This window comes from Chaetura pelagica, unplaced genomic scaffold (assembly GCF_000747805.2).
Source record: "Chaetura pelagica isolate M959 unplaced genomic scaffold, ChaPel_1.0 scaffold90, whole genome shotgun sequence".
NCBI lineage: Eukaryota > Metazoa > Chordata > Aves > Apodiformes > Apodidae > Chaetura > Chaetura pelagica.
In genome coordinates, this window is record NW_009953496.1 from 8,208,425 (window position 1) to 8,231,213 (window position 22,789).

The window sequence follows — 22,789 nt, forward strand, 5'->3', positions numbered from 1 at the left end:
AAATTTTACTGGAGGTGTAGCAGAAGGAGCTCAGGTCCTGCTTGTTGCATTTAGCTACAGTGCTGTCAATACCATAGATAAACTGGGAAGCTGATGTATAAGAAACATGAAGACTTAAGATTTTAAGCCTGATATTTAAACCTGCAGTGTTTTGTGCTTGTAAACTCAGGTGAAGCTGTTACTGATTAAACAGTCCTAAAGCTTGAAACAGTGTTTCTGTGTATGTTAATGGAATTTGAATTGTTGCACAAGTAGGAAGCTACAAAATTATGCAAGTTCAGTCACAACATTCTGTGAGACTTGATTCATATAGATTGTAAGCATCTTCCCTTTCTGTTCATCTAGAACACATCAGAGTAGCAGATAACTTCCACAGTAAATAGTAAGATTTATTTGAGCTGATGGCTTAAACTTGTTTTGCAGATTCGTGGATTTCCCACAATTAAAATCTTCCAGAAAGGAGAGGACCCTGTTGATTATGATGGTGGAAGAACTAGATCTGATATTGTTTCTCGTGCTCTGGATCTGTTTTCTGATAATGCACCCCCACCCGAGCTCCTGGAGGTACCTTTACATTATTTTCTTACACTGCTTTTCCATCATATCCTTTGCAGCAGTTTTTACAGGACTGTATTAACTTTAAATAAAACAGCCTAAGAGTGCTGCTTGCTCACTGTTGGCAGCAGAAGGTCAAGGATGACAAGTGATCATTCAGCTTTCTATTATTTCATTTTTACTGGGAATTTATTGCTGACTGAAAAAGTAACAGAATTGATACAGTGAAGGCACTGTCAGGATGGTATCAGTGTATTTGAGAATACATGGTATCTGTTCTCAAGGAACAAGTGAGAAGGTTGGTTTTGCACCCTGTCTTTTTACTTACAAGAGGATGGGATTTTGTCATTTTTAAGCCTTCCACTAGGAGTTGCATGGTGACTAATCTAGCTTGTCCAGAAAACTTCATGGTCTGTATGGTGACTTAAGTTTCAGCTTGATTTTGGTAGATTTGAAGTGATGATCAGTTATCTTCAAAGTGGTGTGCATGCAAAACAATCTGTTGAGGTGTAGGATGAAAAAAAAGTACCATTAATAATAATTTTAAAATGTTTATTTCATCTTTGTAATCCTTTTAAAATGCCTATTTTCTGTATATATAGTGTACATAATGTTAGTACAGTAGTACATGTAAGTGACATACATATATTGTGGCTGTGTGCTTAGAAATTTTTTTTACTGGTGGGGTGCACAATCCAAGTTTGGAGACCACTGATGTAGATAAATGTATTCCTTTTTTAAGGGGAATCACAAAAAAATGGTATTGTTCTGTTAATATTGATTAAATGTCCTCTTGTTCAGCACATGCTGCACCCTGCTGGCTCTCCTTGTACTAGCAGTACCATGAATGAAATACAGGCATATATATGCAGAGGTCTGGGTGTGCTGTGTGCGGCAAGAAATGACATGTTACTGTGGTCTCTGTAAGCTTTATTTGGTACTGCTTGCTTTTCTATTGCTGCAAGTCTCAACAGAAGACTTTGAACTCTTTGCAGTTAGTCTTGTGTTGGGGGACCAGTGAAGTAGGTGAGGGTTGTAAGCCTTTGTGTCGACTTGTTTCCATGCTTACTACCTTGTAGGGTGGCATTGATGGGCTGTTAAAGGGAAGTGCAGTCACAGCTGGGTAATCAAGTCAGTCTCATTGACTTTCTGCTGCTTTCTTCTAGATAATTAGTGAAGATGTTTTGAAGAGTACCTGTGATGCTCATCAGCTCTGCATCATTTCTATCCTGCCTCATATTCTTGACACAGGTAGACATACAAGCAAGCAGACTTTTGTATGAATTTGTCATTTAAAGCATATAGTTGTTTGTTTTTTTTAACTTTTCCAATTCTGTCTGACAAACAGGAGCTTCAGGAAGGAATTCTTACCTGGATGTCATGTTAAAAATGGCTGAAAAATACAAAAAGAAAATGTGGGGGTAAGTGTCAGGGCACACTGGTCGCCTGGAGAGACGTGAACATTTTTAGATGTTAGGGAATAGAATTTGTATGATGGTGATTCATATCTACAGATAAGAGTTGGTCCTTGTCCAGGATAGTATTTCTTGATATTTCACTTTTACTGGAGGAGAAGATGCTGTGGCTTTAGAATAAACTAATTATTTTTTTCTTTTCATCAACCTCTTGAATTCTGCATTTACAACTGATATCTAAGCATTAATGAGTTTAGATTAAGCATCTTGTACTCTTGTCCTGAATGCTAAAATACTTTAGGGCTGTATTTATCCAATTTCTTTTGCTGGTGGGTGAGTCTGTCAGTATGACTGTTGATTTTTTTTTTTAAAAAAAGGTTAAATTGCAGTTTATTAATAAGTTTCCAGCTCTCAAAGAAGCAGGCCATCAGACTTTGCCTTTTATCCTCCTACTTTCAAATAGAGGTTAGGATCTCTGGGAAGCAAGAGTTGTTCTGACACACTGACTACTGTGAAAAGGTGGCAAGATGGCATGAGATTCTGGGGGAAAATCAGCTGAGATTGGTTGATTCCAGAGGTTCCTCAGGGGACTTGCTTAAACATTAGAGCAACTGAGACCTGACCAGTGAGGAACTGAGTTGAAATACTGGTCTTGCAGTCTTTGGCCAGAAGTCCTCTACCGTGGGATTTGGCAGTACTTTTTCATGTTTAGATCTGTGAAATGAGCCATTTTAAACCTAGTTTAATGTAGGCTGAAGTGCAGCGGTTTGTTCAGATCTGTAACAGTTCTTTGCTTGGATTCTTTCATGGCTGTCCTGATCCAGCTTTCCATGGCTGTGAGCATGGGGCTGCCCTACAGGCGCTTTCCTCTGTTACATGGTTCAAGAGTGGGACTCTGCAATAACAGTTGACATAGTCAAAGGCAGTTCATAACCCAGTTTGAACTCTGCAGGGTTGCAAAATATGTCTGACTTCAGAACAATTATTTCCTATCCTAATTATTAATTTTCTGTTTTATCTTTTTCTCCAGGTGGCTGTGGACAGAAGCTGGTGCTCAGTCAGATCTTGAGAGCTCTTTGGGGATTGGAGGCTTTGGGTATCCAGCAATGGCAGCTGTTAATGCTCGGAAGATGAAATTTGCTCTTCTGAAAGGATCATTCAGTGAACAAGGAATTAATGAGTTTCTCAGGTATGAAATCTTCAAGTGACTTCAATCTTTCTGTAACTAGGGCTGTGACTCTTTAGCGTAAAATCAGGTTTTCCTGAATCAGATGAGATGGGATTTATTTCTCTTAACTCTGAAGAGATTTAAGATGACAAGCATTCACTGAAGTTGCAGTGACGGTTGCAACTAGTAAAGCAGTCACTATCTTTTTGCAATGGAGAGAATTAAGAAGTTGGCCATTTAGACCTAAGCGGTAGTTTTAGCACATCTTCTGAAAACGGTTTGAAAACAGAAGTGAACTTTGATCTTGAAAAATTCTGGTTCTCTGGTAACACAAGAAATTAATGGGCTTTGGTAATCAATAGTATTTAATTCAAACAGTGCATTGTGATTAGTAATTAGTAGTTAGAGTTCTCAGCTTGAAACTCTAAATGGGTGCTGTTGAGGTTCTTGAGGTTTTGTATGTTGCTGTTCATGTTTCTGGTTTGGTGTGGTCCTGTCTTACCCCTCCCACTCTTCCCTTCCCCATTCCCCTGGCATCTGATAAACTGATACGGGGAGCTAAAGCAATCCATCCAAAAAGTCAGTATCTCTCTGCTCAGCTCAAGTTCCCTGAAACTGCCTCTTGCACAGCTGGGCAAGAGCCAGTGGTGAGAAGAATTGGATGGGGAAAGGAAATGGAGAGGAGGACAGAAGGTAGCAGCAGTACTGAAACAAAACATCTAAACTTAACCTGGTCAAAGTGAGTTGGGAACTCTACTTCTGAGTTAAACACCAGCTGCCATTAGGTGTGTAAGAGCCTTTGAGAGCTTACATTAGCAGTGTTATTTCCATGTTCTTGCTTGGAGAATGGCAGCAGGGACTCAGAATTGCAGAACCCAATACAACAGTCTCCCCACCTTGTAAGAAACATTAACTAACCCCTGTTTCTGCTGGGTTAAGGGAAACAGCACTGCATTCTTACCTGTGTAAGTGATCAGACTCCCTTCTCAATGCCAAAAAGGGAATGTTCTCAGAGAATCAAGTAAAATCTAGGATTCAGCTGCAAGAAGAATAATACTAATGCATGAAAAAGAAATGTCTACCTTTCTCAGACTTGGCAAATTCTCTTAGTCTGTAAAATACATCTCAGTGAAGCCTTTCCTGGTGAAGGTGGATGGTGTTTGCAGGACGCAACAACCAACTTAACAGATTGTATTGCATCATTGGTTTGGTATTGTCTTACTACAGAGCAGTACTTGCTAGAATACTCTTACTTGACACTTCAGCTCAGCTGTCCTGCTTAGAGAAAGCAGTACAATTATGGTTAGTGTAGCTGGCTGTTAGCTCAGCTTGCTGTGTGCAGCTTTTGTAATCTAATAGGCAGTCTCAACAGTGTGACCAAAAGTAAGGACTAAAGCACTGGGAAGAATAGAAAAAGTAGACGCCACCTAGGGAGGAATGTTTTTTCAATCTTATTTGGCCTCAAGAATGCAAAGGGATTGGCTCTTCAGGATTTTAATGTTAGGCTTTTTGAGCAAGCCTAACTGGCAAGTGGAAGATGGAGTGTCCCAAAACAGAAGCTGGTTTCCTTGTACCCATTGTAAGCTGTGGAGATGGCTTAGTCTCCAATAAAAAAAGACCACTAGCAATTTCAATAATCAGTTGCAGCTGACTTCCAGAAGTAGAATTATAGACTCCTCTTGGAGTTGCCTCAAGTGATAAACAGCATACTGCTAAAGGGGCTGTATTTGTCCAGGATGGTTACACTGCTGAAATAGGAATCAGTGCAGCTGACAGTTTCTCCTTGGATCCAGTTGTACATTTGCAATGCTGCTTTAAGGGCTTTATCACTATCTGCTTCTCATTTTGAAAAGCTTTTGCTTCTAGACAGGGAAGATGTGCTTCATGAGATGAGATTTCAGAGTTGACTTCTTTATCTGAGGCAGGTACTGTTCCAGGTGGATTGAGAACGGAGACATTTCTTACATTTACCTTGTTGTTTTGTTTTCTCAGGGAACTCTCCGTTGGTCGTGGCTCTACTGCACCAGTGAGTGGTGGAGCTTTTCCTAAAATTCATTCAGTTGAACCTTGGGATGGTAAAGATGGAGAGGTAAGAGGTGCTCCATCTCTAAAAGTGCTGATGATTTGCTACATTCAGAGGTGACAGGCTAGAGTAATTAAGAACTGACAATGTGAAAATTCGTTCTTCAAAGATTGTGGCAGGTTGTGTTTGATTTCCCATTATCTAAATCCTGCCACCAGGCCAAACACCAGATTCATTGTCTGACATTGTGGGCAGATACTCCTGCCTAACTGTTAGGATGTAACCTGGAAGTTGAATCAGTTGAGGCTGAGATGTGTTATTATCTGTGCTGAGGGAGGGAGATGGCAGTGTATGCATTCAAGACCCAAATGTTGTGGAGACTTTGGTTCTGCAATATGCTGACCTTACCATCCAAGTCTTAATGTCAGAAAGTTTGTAAGGTAAAGCCTGTGTAATAAATAGCACAGCAATTAATTATGTTCTTAAGATTCAGCATTTCTGTAACAAAGTGACTACAATCCTTGATCTACTTCAGGTGGAAAAAAACCTTCTATTGTAAACTGATCACTTGTCCTGTGCTTAATACACTTGAGTTTTTATGAATGCAGGAGATGACAGATGGGAGCTTGACTCTCAGGATGAAGTAAGCATCTTTCAAAATTAGTGATGTGCTGGTGCTGGGTGCTTCAAAACCTTCTCTTTTTCACAGCTTCCAGTTGAAGATGATATTGATCTCAGTGATGTGGATCTGGATGACTGGGATAAAGACGAGCTGTGAGATTTTCAGGAAACTTCTTTTCTTGGGAGAGTTTGCACAGCAGTTGGATGGATATTCCAGTGGCCTTTTTGTGGAGAAATAGCACATGACATGCTGTGCTATTCCGTGCACTGCAGCAGCGAACTGTACACATCTCAAGAAAACATTGCAGAAATTCTATGAATTGTCATAACCAGTAAACCTGATTGTATTCTGTGTAACAAATATTTTGAGGACACCATGGATATTTCTTTGGAACATCTTGGGTTTTATTTTGTGGGTAGTGTACTGTTTGAGTGTTACTGGAAGCTGTTAGTGTAACCAATTTTAAATGTGATTTATTTTTTTTTCATGGAGGTGGAACCTGGTCAGCTTCTGTTTCAATTAAAAAATAAAGATATTTTTGACACACAGTGTTAGTCTTGTATAGAGTAACAGAGGTGCACATGATGAAAGCTATCCCATTTTGGATTGTAGAATTGAGAGGCTGGTGCAGAGGGGAGTCCTAAATCACCCCCTTGCAGGGAATGATATAGACAGTTTGGCCTAAAGCCTGATTACACAGACAATCTTAGTTGAAATGCTCTTTAGTCTTCCTTTTCCTATTCCTTCTCAGGGGCACTTTCTTTCTTTGTGCCAGGCTTTGTAAGATGATTAATGTAACGGAAGTGCGGTTGCTGCTGCAGTGGGAGACATTGGGAGCTGCTGGTCTTTTCCCCAGGGTTAGCAGTGAAGCTAATCACCTTTTTAGAGCATGAGGATTTCCAGGTGCTAACAGAAAAACACCATGGTGCCGTCTCCAGCAAATTGGATCTAATGTTTCTTCACTTCCCATCTGGCATTGTTTAGATTTGAAATTGCTATTTCCTTGGAAGGGAATCAGGACTGGGAATAAGGATGGTCACTGCTGCTTTTTTAATAAAAATACTCTTACATTTTGTTGCTCACCATGTCTTCCGTACTGGTCTCTAGTGAAGTGGCCCTCATGTGACAGGATAAGGAATGTAAAAACTTTTCTTTCAAGGAAATAATATGGATATTTGTCAGGTAGTGTTTGTAAGAGACTGCCCATACCTCATGCCTATGGAAAGCAGTGTAAGAGCCACTGGTAGCCAGCCAGCAGTAACCTGACTGCTGATTTGGGGCAGGAAGTGTGCAGGAAGCTGGGGCTCAAAGTCATACTACACAAAGCTCCACAGCAATCTTAAGCTTTTCCTTTTTTTAAATTATAATAGAGCTTGGGTTTTGTTCTTATGCTTTCTACTTTTTTTTTCTAAGTTTGCTTTGTTAGGAAAAACAGGATTGTATGCACCTAGTAGATCCATTAGCCACCACCACACTTTTAAAATTGTTTTATTTCAAGTCCAATAGCTATTCCATCTTTGTAACATACCAAAAAAAAAAATAAAATACTACCATAGTACCTCCTGCCTCTGAAATATGTTTTTGTAAAACTATGAAGTCACTGTAAAAATTACTGGAAGCGGTAGGAAGATCTTGGGCAATTATCCTGCTACAGCATCTGCATTTTAATTTTACTTTCAGCAGCTAAAGATTGTTTTACTGTAACATTAGGGTCTTGAAAATTAATAAATGAAGCCTGAGCTATTTTTTTTAACTGCAGTCAAGAAGACTGAGGTCAATCTTGAAATAGACGTAAGGATAGTATTCTTGATTACTCAGTTGTAAACCAGGGATGTCCATGCCAGGCTGCAAAAGGAAACAATATAACTTTAGTACCAGAAAACAAACTTGCACAATTCCAAGCTACAGTGGATTGATTTTGTGCTTTGCAGGTGGAATGGAGTTTTGTATTTGCTGTGCTCAAGCTAGGGAATTCACCACTGAGTACTTGGTGTTTGCTTGGTGTTTTCAGGCTGCCTAATGCAGTTAGCATTGAGAATTCAAACTTGGCTGTTGCAAGTTAATGAACATGTAGCATTCTTGTGTGCTTCAGCTGTACAGCAACTTGGTTTCTTCTCCCTTCATGCACTGGAAATCCTATGCCTGCTGGTTTGAGGCTGTCTTAAAAAGCCTACTGGTTTATCCTAAATCACTTGTGCACTCAAGATATGGGGAAGGAGAAGGCAAGTACTGCTGCTTGCTTAAGTCCTAGTTAGAGGTATTTAGTCGATGACAGCCTTTTACAGGGGACAGAGGTGTCAGTTCTAGCATTTAGTTCTGAATTAATTTTTCTTGTGTTGATCTGAATGTTTACAGAAAACTTGGCCCTTTTTACCTAGAGGAGCTGATATAATTGAGCAGACCTGTTTCAGTCTAGTAGCTGTAAACTTCAGATGCTCCAACTGAAAATGTAAGCAATGTCTACACATCTCCATCATAATCTGAGCCTACCTGTTACCCCAATCCAATCTGTAACCACCAGGGATTAAAGCTGCAACCAGGGCTCTTAGCGTTGCAGGGTGTGAGGAATTGCTCTATTCTCTGGATAGTGAAACTGATCACTTGGCTAAACTGAGACAAGCTGCAGCACATGCAGTCATAGTCCAAATACATACATCCATTATACTTGCTGCTGCGACTTCATCCAGGTGTTTGAAGACCACGTTTAGGACATCTCTCAGGCGTTTCACAGATTTCCTGTTTGGCTGCAGCAGCATTGCTTGGAAATTAACTGGAAGGCCATACCTTGAAAGAAAGAGGTCAACATACATATCATATCCTGTGTGGGGGCACACCTTTCCATTCCTGCCTCTTCTCTCTCCTGGCACACTAGCTGATAGTGCGCTGCAGTGCACCATCTCAGTGGTGGGGTGCTGCCTCCTTACCTAAAAGCATTTTCTGAGCTGAAAGTCAACTAAATAGTGTATTTATGTTTTCCATTTCCCTGTTAATGCCCCAAAGTGAACTGATTTTTATCAATTTTGTATGTCACCTTTTTTGTGGTCATCTGTATTGTCTCCTGTGAGCTTTTGCAGAGTGGTGTGTAAGGGATGTTCCCTCCCACAAAGAAACTGCCTCGGGAAGAGGGCTGTACATTTTTACTTCTCCAGGAACTTCTGCTGGCACTGTATGTTTACCCACTTACCTCAGGACAGATTCAACAAAAACTCTCAAGGCTTTCACGTGAATCCAAGCCACAAATGCTTCACTGAAGTTCACTTTCAGCCAGCGCAGTAACGGGCCCTGTGAAAACAGACACAAGGGTATTGTGATCCCCTTGCTGTGTGAAGCTGCTCCACAGCTACCACCACTGAAGCCTTCGTGGGCTGTTGAGATAGTTCTCAGGCATGCTGCTAGGGGCTCCCAGTTTATGAGAAACTCAAGTGAGCTTGGGCAAGTTGTGTTACCTATCCTGTCCCTCTATTTTCTGGGCTAAAGGGAGCTCAGAGGAATCTGCTGGAACCATAAAGCCATAGCTCAGTGAGAGGTGTGTAGGCACGCCGGTAGCAAAGGCCAGCATGTGGGCCATCAACTCGATGTGCTACTTACATACTGTTGTTTCTTATCAGAAGCTAACTTCATCAGCTCCTCCTTCTCACACTTCAGTTCCTTCTCATCAAAATAAAATTCTCGAACCATGAACCTAGAATTGAATGACATTTCCTCTCACAAGCCATAGTCCAAGAAATATGCACACCCATTTCTTTTCCCTCTTGAGAAGCAGGTACAGGATGTTTCAAAGTTGCTTGCCATATCACTGGTTATGGTCTGTGGAGGGTGGGAGTTGAAGTTGCCCCCAGAAGGCAAGCTTCCTGCTGTCAGTTGCATGACATCAGGAAGGACAACTCCAGGACCTGTAGTTTGCTGTGTTAACAAGATCACTGTATCTGCTGCCACAGCTCCTTCCCACCCTGCCTTCTCAGTGGCTTTAGGGCCAGCAACAGCCCAACCAGTGAAGAAGTCCTAAAAAACAGTGAAGCATTCAGCTGTGCCGAAACAAGCCTCATATCCACATTATCTGTTTGCCAGCCTGGCCTACCTAGCAATTGGTGCTTCTTACCTGTTCTCCCTGGCTTTAGCCTTGAAGTCATCCATCACTTTTCTAAATAGGGTCACAGTGAAGAGTCCTCCCTCGGCATCCTCAGCAATCATTCTGTGGGAGAGAAATCCACTGCTGTGATTTGACAAAGCACATCCCTCATGCTTTCTTTACCTTCCCCTTTTGCAGTTCTTTTTTTCACTTATGATATTGAGCAACACCTTCCTTTTCAAGAACTCCCGTGACTGCAAGCAGGAACAAAGACTTTCCTAGCACCAGCCACACTAGCTTCAGTGTAAAACTCCCATGAATTAAGTTCCTGAACCTATCATAATACACACTCTGCCTGCCTGATTTCTCTTTGCCTTGTGGTAACATTTCCCCACTGTCCGTGCACATGTGTTTTTGAGACAGGCAGTAGCTTGCTTCTTTCTCTGTGGCTTCTGCTTCTTCCATTTCAGATATTAGCACTGTCACCTCTTGTGCCCTCAATTTGACCTCATGATCTCTGGGAGCTGAGCAACAGAATATTTAATTCCTAGGAAGGATTTTTTCCCTCCAGGTGAAAAGTTAATATGGCATTTGCTAATGCAAATGACAGTACACTTAATTACCCTATCCTACAGCAGGAAGCAATTAAAGATGCAAAGATCTTAGTAAAAAATAGTTCTCATAAATTGGTATGTGACTGCATGTGTCTGAATTATGCCTGGATTATGTAACAAACTGTCTGTTTTACCCAAAAAATGAAGGCCCTGGCTGAAAGTAGAAAGAATTAGATTACTGGGAAACGGAACAACAGCTAATTGTAAAAAAAACTGTATTATTTTTTCCTAACATTTGCAGGTCCCTTCAACAGAGTAATTTCTGATTTTGGCAAATCTATATGTTAACATGCAGCCCATGCACTAGAAAAGTGATTCCTTCCAGAATACAGCAATTTGAGTGGCTGAAATATGGCAGGGATGTCTGAAACAAAAATGAACCTTAATTTGGAATTTCACTTACTTAGTGGAGCGAGGCACTACCATATCAGAGAGGGATTCATAGGTCTTCTGCCACTGTACATAGCTTGACCTTTGAGCAACACAAAGCAAAACACAGTAAATAAATACTATATACTAGAAAGCAAATGTGTTGATAAATATTGTTAATTAAGTTAATGGCTTATGGCAGAAGGGTTGGAGCTCTTTTTGCTTCATTATGAGATTAAGACACCTTAAGCCTCTCCTGTCCTCTCCTCTCTTAGTCACCAGCTAGGGAAATGTTTCCCTCAGTGCTGCAACCCTCAATCCTTACTTTGTGTCTTGGCACAAAGAATGACCCAGAGCAGGAACCTGATGGTGGGAAGAACATGGCTTTTGGCACATATTTCCAGGTTGCCATACAGTGTCCCACACTCCAGGACCCCTGCACAAGCTGCCCCTGACCCATGGTCTGGCGTGGTACATCTGCTATGTGCAGTCTGAGCTGATCTGGTGCTACACTGCAAACATGCAAGTGCCAGCACTGGGAGAAAGGGAATGGTAAAGTTTGCAAATTTGTTCTGTTTATAGAGGGAATCTGAAAGAACGTGCACATGATAAACTCAACAAACTTATCTCATACAGCTTTTTGTAACACAGTTTTCACAGAAAAGTGATGGTACTGATATGTGTGTGTGTTGGGACAGGGCTAAATGGAGAGGAAAAGCTTTCTGTAGGCTTCTGAGAAAGACACTGCATAACTTCACAGCAGATGGTGATGGCAGTCATCCTACCTGCAGGCACTTACTGATACATAGAGGCTAGCAGAGGCCTTTTGAGTCCGACAGGTCTAATTACTTCTGTGAAGTGGCAAAGTTCCAGTAAGAATCCGTTTTTCCCTTTTTTAATTCCTACCATTTCTGGTTGGAGAACCCACTATGACAGTTAAACACCTTACATCCTGTTTCTGTCCTGCTCCAAGTTCAGAGCAGTCTTTGTCTCTTGTCCCAGCACTACCCTTGGTAGAAACTATTCTTTCTCTTTGCTAACAGCTCCACTCATGTCCCAGCCGTGGTGCTGATGAGCTGTCCCAGCCTGACCCAGTACTGCCTGGATCTGGCACGTAGACCTGAAACTGAATGCCACATGGAGCACGTGTGCAGGCGCTATTGCCTTACTTTGGCACCACGACGAGCAGTGTGATAAGATACTCAGAATCCAGAACAAAGTCTTCTTTATGCACAATGTCTGCTAGGGTCCGAGTCAGCAGATTTCCCCTGCAGTGAAAAGACAAAGGAAAAATAACATTAGCAGGAACCCAGCAGAAGCACACTGGAGGTATTGTGCTGTCAGTGTAGTTGCTAATAGTGTAGAGGTAGAAGGCCAGGAAGGAGGTGGCTGAAGGACACATCTACACTTCTAAAGCGGCCATTTAGCTAGTTATACCACAACTAAAATCAACAAAAAAGCAACTAATACTAACGGAAGAATATTGCTGACTAGCACTAGGCTAGCTTACATCCTTTCTCTATGTTAAATTACACTGTTCTGCTGCTATTGTTTTTACAGTATGGGTGTAGATGCTTGGGATGTGCACACCTGAAGTTACCACCCTGCTCCCAGTCATTACTGCATCTTGCAGGGAGGCTTCTGCTTTCTCAGGCTGCCTGTTGAGCTGCTAGAGTGACCAAGCTATGTCAGTATGGACCTAAGCCATCAAAGCAACCCCAGCATAACTGGACTGCCATGGATGAGCTCACACAGACAACACCTCCAGCTGAAGGACAGTGGGAGCAGCAGTCTCATGTGAAGTGGAACCTGCAGGATGGGGTCTCTTCACAGCCTAAGCCCACTCGACCACAGTAAGTCCCACGTGTGCTGCACACCCAGGCAGCGTGGATGGCTGGGACTGGGCCAGGCACGGCTGGTAGGTACTACATGTGTATGAGAAGAGAGCAGCTGCCCTCCCAAGGTCTCTGTTCTTTCTCCCTATTACTTTGGTGGAGGCCCCACTGCCATATGGCTCTGCCGACCCTCGGGAGCACTGCAGTCCCCATGTTGAGAAGTACTCCATGAGGGGCAGGATTTTTTGGACAGTCACTCTGAACCACCACCTGGAGTTATTTGTTTCTGTGGTTTCTGGTGTGTTCTGCAGGGTTGATACCAGGCGTGCTCATTTTAGCTCCCCATTCAGAACAACATTCCAACCGCCCAGGGGTTTGGTTTGAGCCCCTGTGAGTATCTTCCTTGGGCAAAGACTGGTTCCTAGCAGGCTGCCAGCCTGGCTACCGTGCCAGGAAGGCGAGGACCTGTGTCCTGTGCCCAGAGCAAGGGACTCGAGTAGAAAACAGTGGCACATATGAGCATGTACTGGGTGAGGGCTTGCACAGCATCATCTAAGTTGCTCTAAATTTACTACTTACTGGAATTTACTATTATCCCCAGTGATAATCTGGAGAAATCTAGGTATCAGCACTGACATAGGCAAGGACCATAAGCAGTTGAAAAGAGGAGAGAGAGCATTTGGGAAGCCCTGACAGATCACCTGGACTAACAGAATGAAACAAAGAAACACCTGCTGGTGAGGCAGGTGCAGTGGAGAAGGTGAATAGATGCCTTTGCATGGAATACCATAAAGCCAGCTTTCTGAACAGCATTGCAGTGATCCTATAGGAAACACCTCCATCTTGCAAAGGAATCCACCGGTTGACTCATAATTTCTGACTTCCTGAAATCTCATCAGAGCAACAAAGTGCATTTGGTTGACTCTTTCCCAAGATAGTCTGCTCACACTGCCAATAAAATCCTATTAAGAATTGCAGTCTCCCTGAGCTGATTCTGAGACATGCCGATCACACCAGCTCCCCTCTCCCCAGTTTTTGCTGGTTCTGTAGATGCTCAGCATGCCCCAAAGCCAGAAAAAAATTGTTTCCAGCAGAACACACATGGTCCACACACAGCAATGAGTGTGAGCATGCACTGTCCTCAGCTCAGCCATGTAGTGTTCCAGATGTGAACAGGCATGTGCTATACTTACACAGTCTTTTTCTCCAGGCTTTGCAAGTTTCCTTTAATGTTGTTGTATGCAGCTGATCGGGTCTTTAGGTCTGCTTCTATTTGAGTCACTTGCTAAAACAAAGTAAAAAAAAAGGAGTCAACTCAGCTCTTGAGGCGTCCTCACCCCCTCCTGCTACCTCTGCACCTTAATGCAAGGACATAGCTGCGTGGCCCTTGTAAAACCACCTGATGGTGGCCCTGAGGGCCCCATGGAAGAGCTCCTGGGTAGCAAAAGCCTCTCCAGAAGGTAGGATGCAGTTAGCTGTTGCTGCGTGTGTTACAGGTGTATCTAGGAAGCAAGTTCGTAGTTTCATTTGTTATATCTATGTTGCCTTCCTGAATGGATTGACAGCATCAGCCTGCAATGCATTTCATTTAATGTCAGGCTAACAATATCACAAAAGAACTCCAAACATTGAGAATAATATGGTAGTATATAAAGCCAATAAATAATACAATCCAGGGGATTTAAGTGCAGAAAACATGTAAATGTACTCTAGTAAATCTGCTAAAGTGTCATATGCTTATAGACTGGCTAAGTTTAAACATATGTATTATTATTATTATAGTAGAAATTAAAATAATGCTTCGGTACAGAGAGTGGGCTTCTGAGCCTGTTGCTGCCCAAACCAAAGGCAAAGCTCTCACTGACTGCCATAAGAGGAGGGACCAAAAACTGCCAAAAGACTTACTTCCCCATGCTGACATTTTCTTAAAATCTGGAGTACAATTTACCTTTGCTAATGCTTCTGATATATTCTTCAGCGGCTGCTTTATGGGATATTTGGCCATGTCCCACTCAAACCGTGTCAGGTAGCTAATTAGGTCAACTGCAAATGCAAAGTGGTACATTAAAGCAGACAGCTTAGCAGATGGCAGGCCAAAGCTTGGGTAGTAGTCCCCAGCTATAACTTAGGCATAACTTCAATTACCACTAAAGATGGGAGTGAACCAGAAGCCCACCTTGTATAAATCCTCATAGAAATGTGATCTAGATCAAATCTGCACCGATCTTATGCCCAATTTAATTGTCTTTCTAAACATCCTCAAATTTTGAAGTTGAACTAGAAATCTTTTCTGCATTACACCTGACAGTATAGAACAAGCATTACTATAACATTAGCTGTATCAGCAGGATACAGCAATGTGCAGACATTCTTCTTTACAGCAGAAAATTTATGTAACCTCAATCTTGATTATTGCCATATGCCTGAATTTAATCCAGGAAAAAGCTATCAGAAAAATACTGGCCCGGGACCAGCAGGGTTATTGAGAGTTTGATCAAAGTTATTAAGAGCATAGCTGATGTTCCCCATTCTGTGATTCAGTCAAACACTCACTGAAATCAAACCAATTCAGGCAAGATAGGGAATTTCTCATGGTCTTTGAGCACAGATCTCCCCATCTCACAAATAGTCACGTGGTGTTTTCCTAAATGGATTAATCCAACCACAGCAGCCAGTGGCAGAAATTCACAGCAAGACTCTGTGCATGCAGCTTCCAAAACAAGGCACCCTTGGACCACAGGAAGCCACACCTTATATCTAGAATAGAGGGCAGCTGACACATCACACCCAGCTCCTAAGACAGGATCATGCTATTTAACTTTGAAGACCGAGGCCCCTTAACATCAGAAAACATTAAAATTTGGTACATTACTTTACCAAATAAAAATTCTGCTGTAGCAGCTCATGAAATAAGACAGCTCTTTGCCTAAGTTGAGTCCCGAGATCCATAAGAGTGCCGATGACAACCCTGCATAGTGTTCTTTGGTGACTTTATGGGATGGAATAAACTCACAACAAGCAGAAGGGCTGGGACTATTCCACTGCAGGTTAGGGAGGCTAGAGAAGGGCATCAGGTAGGATCTCAGTGTCTGGACAAAGAAGCCAGAGGCAGTGTTACCTGCAGGCTTTCTTCCAGACTAGGAGAATATCTGGGAAGTTGCCCTGGGGTGATGGCAAACAAACCAAGCTTAAGGTGCCAAGTAAAAGGAGGGGCATGCTGAGACCATTCAGTGCTCTTAAATGCCTTGTTCAGAGAGTTAGTTCAGTCTCACAGTGAGGTTTGAGCACAATTTCTTGTGGGCTGGACTGCCAAGGTGCAGGGAAAACTTCACAAACCTAAATGCATGAGAAGGAATGTGAAAGTTGTATAATTGCCATACTACCAGGCTGAGGGTACTACCCTGTCTCGTGTGATACTGAATACCCTTGGCAGGAGAGTGCTATCCTTTCCATGGGCTTCTCTCACCCCACAACAGAGTCAGTTTACCCTATTAGATTTCCAAAGCATGGAAAGTCTTATGTTAGGAGGAAACAGGCTTCTTAGCAAAGCATAAACTGCCTCAGATTCGCACAGTGCTGGCATGACAGCACTGACCTCTCTAAAACCACAACTGTGTAGAGGTCTCATACATCCAATGTGTGACAGGAGTCATGAGGCAAAGATCCGACTCTTCCTGCTAAGGTCTGATAGAGAATCAGTAAATTCTCCTGCACAGGGAGGGTGCAGGAAGAGGGCACAACTGCAGAAGGCAGGGAGAGCTATCAACACAGCTCCTGCATTCACAGGTCTCCGCCAGTGCTTGCTTGTGGTCCCTAGGGGGAAGGTACTGAGGTCAAAACTGCTTGAGTAATAAATTTAATTAAGCACTTTCAGCATGGGGCACGCAACACAAGGATTTCATGCTGCTGCCTCTCTTCCAAGCTTAGGCTTTGCTAAATTCAATGGGAATGAAATCTGCAATGAGAATGGTATTACTGGACTGTGCAGAGGAACAGTGTCTTCACAGGCTCTTTAAAGACAAGCATTGACCTATTTATAGCTGAGGAGATATTAAAGTTCCCTACTTTATAGGGAAGACCTACACACACCCTATCAAGGCTATCCTTGCATTCCTTGAATCTCAGCAAAATTCAAATATTAGGCAGTTAAGCACAGCAGGAGTTCTCAGCCCTTTTCACAAGTCACTCCTGAGCAGTGCTCTGGTGCTGGTGCAGTCTAGATAAGCAGCCTGACATTGGGGATGGCACAAACTGCTGTGAATATACAAGCAGAACTGAGCTTAAAATCCAAGCAGTCTGAGCACCTTGATGGTGGAATGGCACCCCACATTTATGGAACTTGTCAAGTCACTTCTAAAAGACTTCACATACATGCCTATCCAGGACACATACTTCTACCTACCCCAATGTGCTCACACCTAACTAGGAACCCCACAGCCTGAATCTCTCATAGCTCTGGTTTACTCTCTCAGCTCCAAGAGGCAATGTTAAATTCTTGCCCTTCAAACCACTTAATTTTTCAAAATTGTTATATTCCCCATTTGGCTTTTGTTTGAGCTCATTAAAAAAGCAATGGAGTTATTCCACCACTTACCAAATTTTAAAATTAATTTAGGTTTAACATTATTATAAATGGAAGAGCAATTGGCCTGAATCTTTGAAGAAAAGCTTTACTTACATTTCACATTTTTTATCTTGTCATAACCAAGAAAGTATTTCCTGCTGTTCTGATATACTAAAATTCCCTTTATTACACAAACACACATTTTCCAGACATCTCCACATGGCTGCTCCTATCTATTGCCCACTGGACAGTGGTGTGTGTGTTCACTTAAATAAAAGCACTGTGTTTTCCAGTACTTTGCATTTTTCTTCACACAAATCTAACCAAACAATTGTTAGACACACAGCCACCATCATCATCAGTTTGTGGACCAACTGCTGTCAGGAGTATATACAACTGAGATAAAATAAGAAAACTTGTATAGTGTAATTTAGAACAAAATTTGAGCTGGGATGGTCTAGTAATCTAAAACAGGATTACGCAGCAAGAAGTTGTGTCTTATAATTTTGTTTCTGATTTCATGACCTCGAGGAAGTCTTCAGCTTTAGGGTCCTTTTGCTAACCAGAAAGGGGAGGAGGAAGAATGTGTACAGCAAAGTTGGTGCTGCTGCTGAAGAATGACACTGGAATGTATTTGGAGAATCCTCATATGCTGAAGATTTTTTGGGGTTTTTTGCCTTTTTTTTTTCCCCCCAACATGTAGTCAATAATCTTGGAAAGGTTAATATTTAATATAATTTGTTGGATGACCAAATCTAGACAGAGGATAGAAATTAGTAACATATACAAATAATTTCCACATCCCTCTGTTACAACACATGCAGAGTTGACAAGAAAGGAAAATGGTATAAAAAGAGGAAACAAAGAAAATAAGTTAAACCTGTTGTTTCTCAAGTCATAGGGATATCGTGATCAAGCTATGAGGTTGTTACTTGAGAAATCCATCGTAACCTGATCACTGTATCTCTACAACCAGAACAAGACTTGTCTCTAGCACTAACACACACAAATGCATGCTTGTAACAACACTGCAACCATCAATCCTCAACATACTTTTTAGACATTTCATTTTATCCTTTAGCCCTGAAACACAATAAGTGGGATTATTGTACTTGTCAAGTGGTTGCTGTCATCAAAAATCAGTCTTACTTCATGCAAGAGTGATGTTTCTAAAATAACTTCCTCCCCATCCTCTACACATACAGATCTGAAGAACCACACTGCAGACAGCCAAAGGCAGATGGGAGTCTGAACTGTTAGATGACTGAAAGGAGGCTGTAGTGAAGAGTGTGTTGGCCTCTCCTGCCTGGTGACCAGCGATAGGACAAGAAGAAATGGCGTCAAGCTCCACCAGAGGAGGTTCAGGCTGGATATTAGAAAAAAATTGCTCACTGTAAGAGTGGTGAGGCATTGGAACAGGTTGCCCAGGGAGGTGGTGAAGGCACCATCCCTGGAGATGCTGAAAAAAGGGGTAGACATCGTGATTCATGAGAGGATTTAGTGGTTAGGGGGTGTAGGGTGGATGATCTTGAAGGTCTTTTCTAACCTTGACAATTCTATGACAGGTAATAGTGTCACTTTACATCCCTGTAACTAGCATGTGTAACACATCCAACTTTGCTGTACTTTTCCAGGATAGTAAGGAAGAAATTTGCTCTGAAACATACTCAGGGTCTGATAAAACATAGAGAGAACTAGGGGCCATCAGTTTTGAAATGTAATTTTGTCCTTCACACAGGCTTCCTTCAGAGCCTTGAGTATCATACTGAATAATAAAGGGTGGAAATAAGTTCATGGAGTTTATAAAAACACCATATTGATGACCTGGAGATGCTGCAGGGTAACATACAGTAAGGTAGCAGTCCCAGGGCCCTCTGGCATGTCAGAAGTGCCTCTGCCATCACTGCCTGCTCTTCTCTGCTACACAACCACTGCCAGCCAGGGCAGGACTTCACAGGAGAGCATACAGCCCCGGCTACATGTTTTGGAGCTGTTGCCTTACATACCTCCCAGTGATGTCAGAAATCCATGGTTAACAACGTGCACTGCAGGAGGGAAAGCAAATCACTAACAGATCACCGACAGATGTCATGCAGCCACACAGAACGAGATGTAGCTGCCTGTAACAGATCAAGCCCATACAGGGCACGCAAAGGTGCTCGGTAATTTAAGCAGTGAAGAAGGATGTCTCCTGCTTTCCCCTTCAGTCTTCAGCTCTGGTTTTAGAAACTGGTTCAGTACTAGACCCTAAACACTGTCCTGGAAGCAAAGTTGGCAGTGGATGAAGTTTCTGCTAACTTTGAGGAAAATGGGAGCCCTCTAGATGTGTTCTGAGAAAAACCGATGGTTGTCCTTCCTAATGTGTGAGAGTTTCAGTTTTACCTGTTCATATTCTGAAACAAACACATGCAACAACAATGCATTAAAATATCCACATTCCCAGCACCTACCTCCATTGGCCAGAAGATTTTCCTGGACTTTATCTTTTGAGTCTTCCATAACTTCTCCTATGTACTGGGCTATTTTCTTTATTACGCTTAGGTGTAACAAGAGAAGCTTCGTTAGTAAAGAAACAAAATGAACATAGAACAGTTGACACAATGATCTGATAAACATGGAGATGCCCAAAAAAACCACTTCTGAAGCAAGGCAGATTTGCAATTCAAGTGTTGATGAACAACCTATGGCATATTGCAGAACTAAATGCCTTATTTCTAAACACATCGATCTCCACAAACACATAGGTAATATTATCTCCTGAGTGCTCTAGACTTTTAGAAGATCAAGATTCAGTCTTCTGTACACTCCTGGTACTCATAGCAGAAACCAGACAGCAAGAAACCCATGTTTAAAACTCTAAATATGATGGAAGATTAAGAAGCTACATACAGACTAACACTGGCTGAAAATCTGTTCCATGGGATGCTAAATTAACCCTTGATATAAGGTTCTTACAAAGTAGTCAGGGGGAAATGACAATATTCTCTTAGTTGTCCTGGAGAATTTTGTTCTTATTCCTCTTCTTTGGGGGACTTTCTTCTCTTTAACAGGGTACACAAAACACTCCTTTAAGGTGTGGGAGAACTAGATTCCAAACCTCCTTCTGCCTGATTCAGAGCAGTGAACTGAACACAGCCCTTCCTGGAGAACATTGTCTCCACACAGTCACTTATATTTTTCTTATTTTAAAAAAGGGATTCATTAAGTCCCTCCAGCAGTAGATCCCCCTGGTCCTAGTAACAATGCTTATCTCATACAGAGCAAGCACCTTTCTGATTGTTTTAGCATCCCTCTGTACTCAGAAGTATTCACAGAACTTGGCCTTCATTTCCCTAACCACCCCAGCCTGAGGACACCTTGGAAAAAAAAAGCAGTAGCTAAAAAGTAACCACCTGATCATGACATTGGCAGAGACATGAAGTGGATATAATCCTTGGTGTCGTGATCTGGAATGGAAAATAATGACAGGCTTCTTCTCCCCTTTCTTCCGTACAGAGGGGAGACTACAACAGCTGCAGATGAGCTGGAGACTCGAATAAGTGAAGGTTTTGGACAACATGTCTTGTTACATCCTGTGTCTTTCAAAAGTTCAGAAAAGGGACTTCAGACTAGGTACAGATACCATGAGAGCATCAGAGAAAAGGATTTTCTATGATGTGCTACAAAGCAGATATACAAGCCATTTAAAAACAATATTTCATAGAGGCAAAGAATCCCTCTATTTCTATTCCTCTGAAGAAACTCACAGTCTTTTGGAAGGTTTTCCAGTCCTGTTATGGAGAGGAAAAATCTGAGATTGCTGATGCTGCCAAGAATGCAGTAGTCAGAATTCCTGCCGTTTGGAGTAATTTAACCTTGAGAAGAGAAGACCTTATAGAGGCCTTTCAATATATAAAGAGAACTTATCAAAGAGATGGAGACTTTTCACCTGCACCCATAGTGACAGGACATGTGGCAACAGTTTTAAACTGAAAGAGCATAGGTTTAGATTAGACATAAGGAAGAGATTATTTGTGATGAGGGTGGTGAGACACTGGAACAGGTTGCCCAGAAAGTTGGTTGATGCCCCCTCCCTGGAAACATTCAAGACCAGATTGGATGGGGCTTTGAGCAATCTGGTCTAGTGGAAGGTGTCTGCCCATGGCAAAGGGGTTGGACTACCTGATCTTTAAGCCCTGTTCCAACACAATCCATTTTTCTCATGACCCTGCACATGTGCAGTTCAGAATTCTACACCATTGTGCTCTAGCTCACAGCCCTCTTAGGGCTGCACAGTTTTCCACCATCTGGCTGCAGCCACCTAGGGACCTGGTGCCAGCTGAGCACTGCTGGAGAAAGCAGCCAACAGGAAAGTGTATAAACCCAGTAGCTTTTCCAAGGGGCCTGAGCTGCTTCTGTTGCTGTTGAGTGAAGCTGGGGGCTAACCTGACAGCTGGGACACAGTTGGTGCTGGTACCTCTCCAAAGGTATAGTCGGTGGGACAGGTATGCTCTGTCATGCACTCAACAGTCCCAGCTGTCCAAGTGAGGCCTGGTTCACTTCCAGCCCACATGCCCCAAGGTCCCTGCAGGCAGGATGCAGACACTGGGGGAGAGCAATGTTCTCCAGTCCTGGCTTTGTCTCCATGCCTTGCCTTGCATCCTGTGAAATGCAATCAGGATTCACTCATCCTGCACATTCCCCTTGCAAAGACAGAGCAGGTGCCCTGTGCACCACTGATGCCTGCCTGAGGCAAGCAAGAGGAATGAGAGGAATCAACCCATGGACATGAAACAGAGAGCAGCGTTCACATCCAACCCTTAAACCTCTGCCTTTAGATGAGGTGAGTGCCACCATGAGCGATATCGTGCTCAAGTGATGCGTTATAAAAGGAGACAGTTTCAGCTAAACTGCCTTGAGAAGTAGTAATAAAAACCTGTAAAGAGAATCATTCCATTTAGCTTATTTTTACTGCTTGGAAGACTCTCCCATTTTGCTTCTGAAATTGCTGCCATGTCATTACAAAGAAAAAGAAAAGGAATAGAAAAAAAAAGGAAAAAGGAAAAGGAAAAGAAGGAAAAGAAAAAGGAAAAAGAAAAGGAAAAGAAAAGGAAAAGAAAAACAAAAGAAAAAAAAAAGAAAAAGAGAAAGAAGAAGAAAAAGAAAGAAAAAGAAAGAGAAAGGAAAAGAAAGAAAAAGAAAAAAAGAAAAAGGTCTAACACTCTTCAAATTGTACCACGTATTAAAGGCTGCTACCAGCTAGGACTCCAAAATAGTGTGGGGAGCAGCAGTCCTGCAATCTGAGGCCACTGCAGAATGCTCTGTGGACCCCTGCTTGGGAGAACCCCCTGGTAAGAGTGACTGGGGGGACTGTCAGCTTGAGAGAGCTCGATGCTACCACACGGTGACATGGAAAAACACTCCACCTCCCTGTGTAAATAAATAATAAAAGTATGTGGAAACAATAGATCCTGCAAACTCTTGCCCCTTCTCTGCTGTCCTGGCAGGAGGCAGCGCTGACAGGTTTGTGCTGCCTGGCTTTACTGGCAGTTGTGTTTATCTAGCAACAGTTCAGC

The 22,789-nt window shown here is 42.4% G+C and overlaps 2 protein-coding genes across 2 annotated transcripts in view; one reads left to right on the forward strand and one right to left on the reverse strand.

Annotated features, from left to right (window-relative positions):
- PDIA6 (protein disulfide isomerase family A, member 6) overlaps positions 1–6,331 on the forward strand; it is a 15,223-nt gene extending 8,892 nt beyond the window's left edge. Inside the window, exons 8-13 of the mRNA XM_009999232.1 lie at positions 424–564; positions 1,722–1,806; positions 1,904–1,976; positions 3,001–3,159; positions 5,131–5,227; positions 5,871–6,331. Coding sequence (XP_009997534.1) covers positions 424–564; positions 1,722–1,806; positions 1,904–1,976; positions 3,001–3,159; positions 5,131–5,227; positions 5,871–5,939 — 624 coding nt within the window. The 3' untranslated portion in view covers positions 5,940–6,331. The remainder of the gene's footprint in view (positions 1–423; positions 565–1,721; positions 1,807–1,903; positions 1,977–3,000; positions 3,160–5,130; positions 5,228–5,870) is intronic.
- Positions 6,332–7,532: 1,201 nt separating this feature from the next.
- ATP6V1C2 (ATPase, H+ transporting, lysosomal 42kDa, V1 subunit C2) overlaps positions 7,533–22,789 on the reverse strand; it is a 19,082-nt gene continuing 3,825 nt past the window's right edge. The window contains exons 3-12 of the mRNA XM_009999146.1: positions 19,685–19,770; positions 14,619–14,713; positions 13,864–13,955; positions 12,005–12,103; positions 10,870–10,938; positions 9,883–9,975; positions 9,372–9,465; positions 8,968–9,065; positions 8,438–8,567; positions 7,533–7,628 (exon numbers count right to left, since the gene is read on the reverse strand). Of these exons, the coding sequence (XP_009997448.1) occupies positions 7,533–7,628; positions 8,438–8,567; positions 8,968–9,065; positions 9,372–9,465; positions 9,883–9,975; positions 10,870–10,938; positions 12,005–12,103; positions 13,864–13,955; positions 14,619–14,713; positions 19,685–19,770 (952 nt within the window). The remainder of the gene's footprint in view (positions 7,629–8,437; positions 8,568–8,967; positions 9,066–9,371; positions 9,466–9,882; positions 9,976–10,869; positions 10,939–12,004; positions 12,104–13,863; positions 13,956–14,618; positions 14,714–19,684; positions 19,771–22,789) is intronic.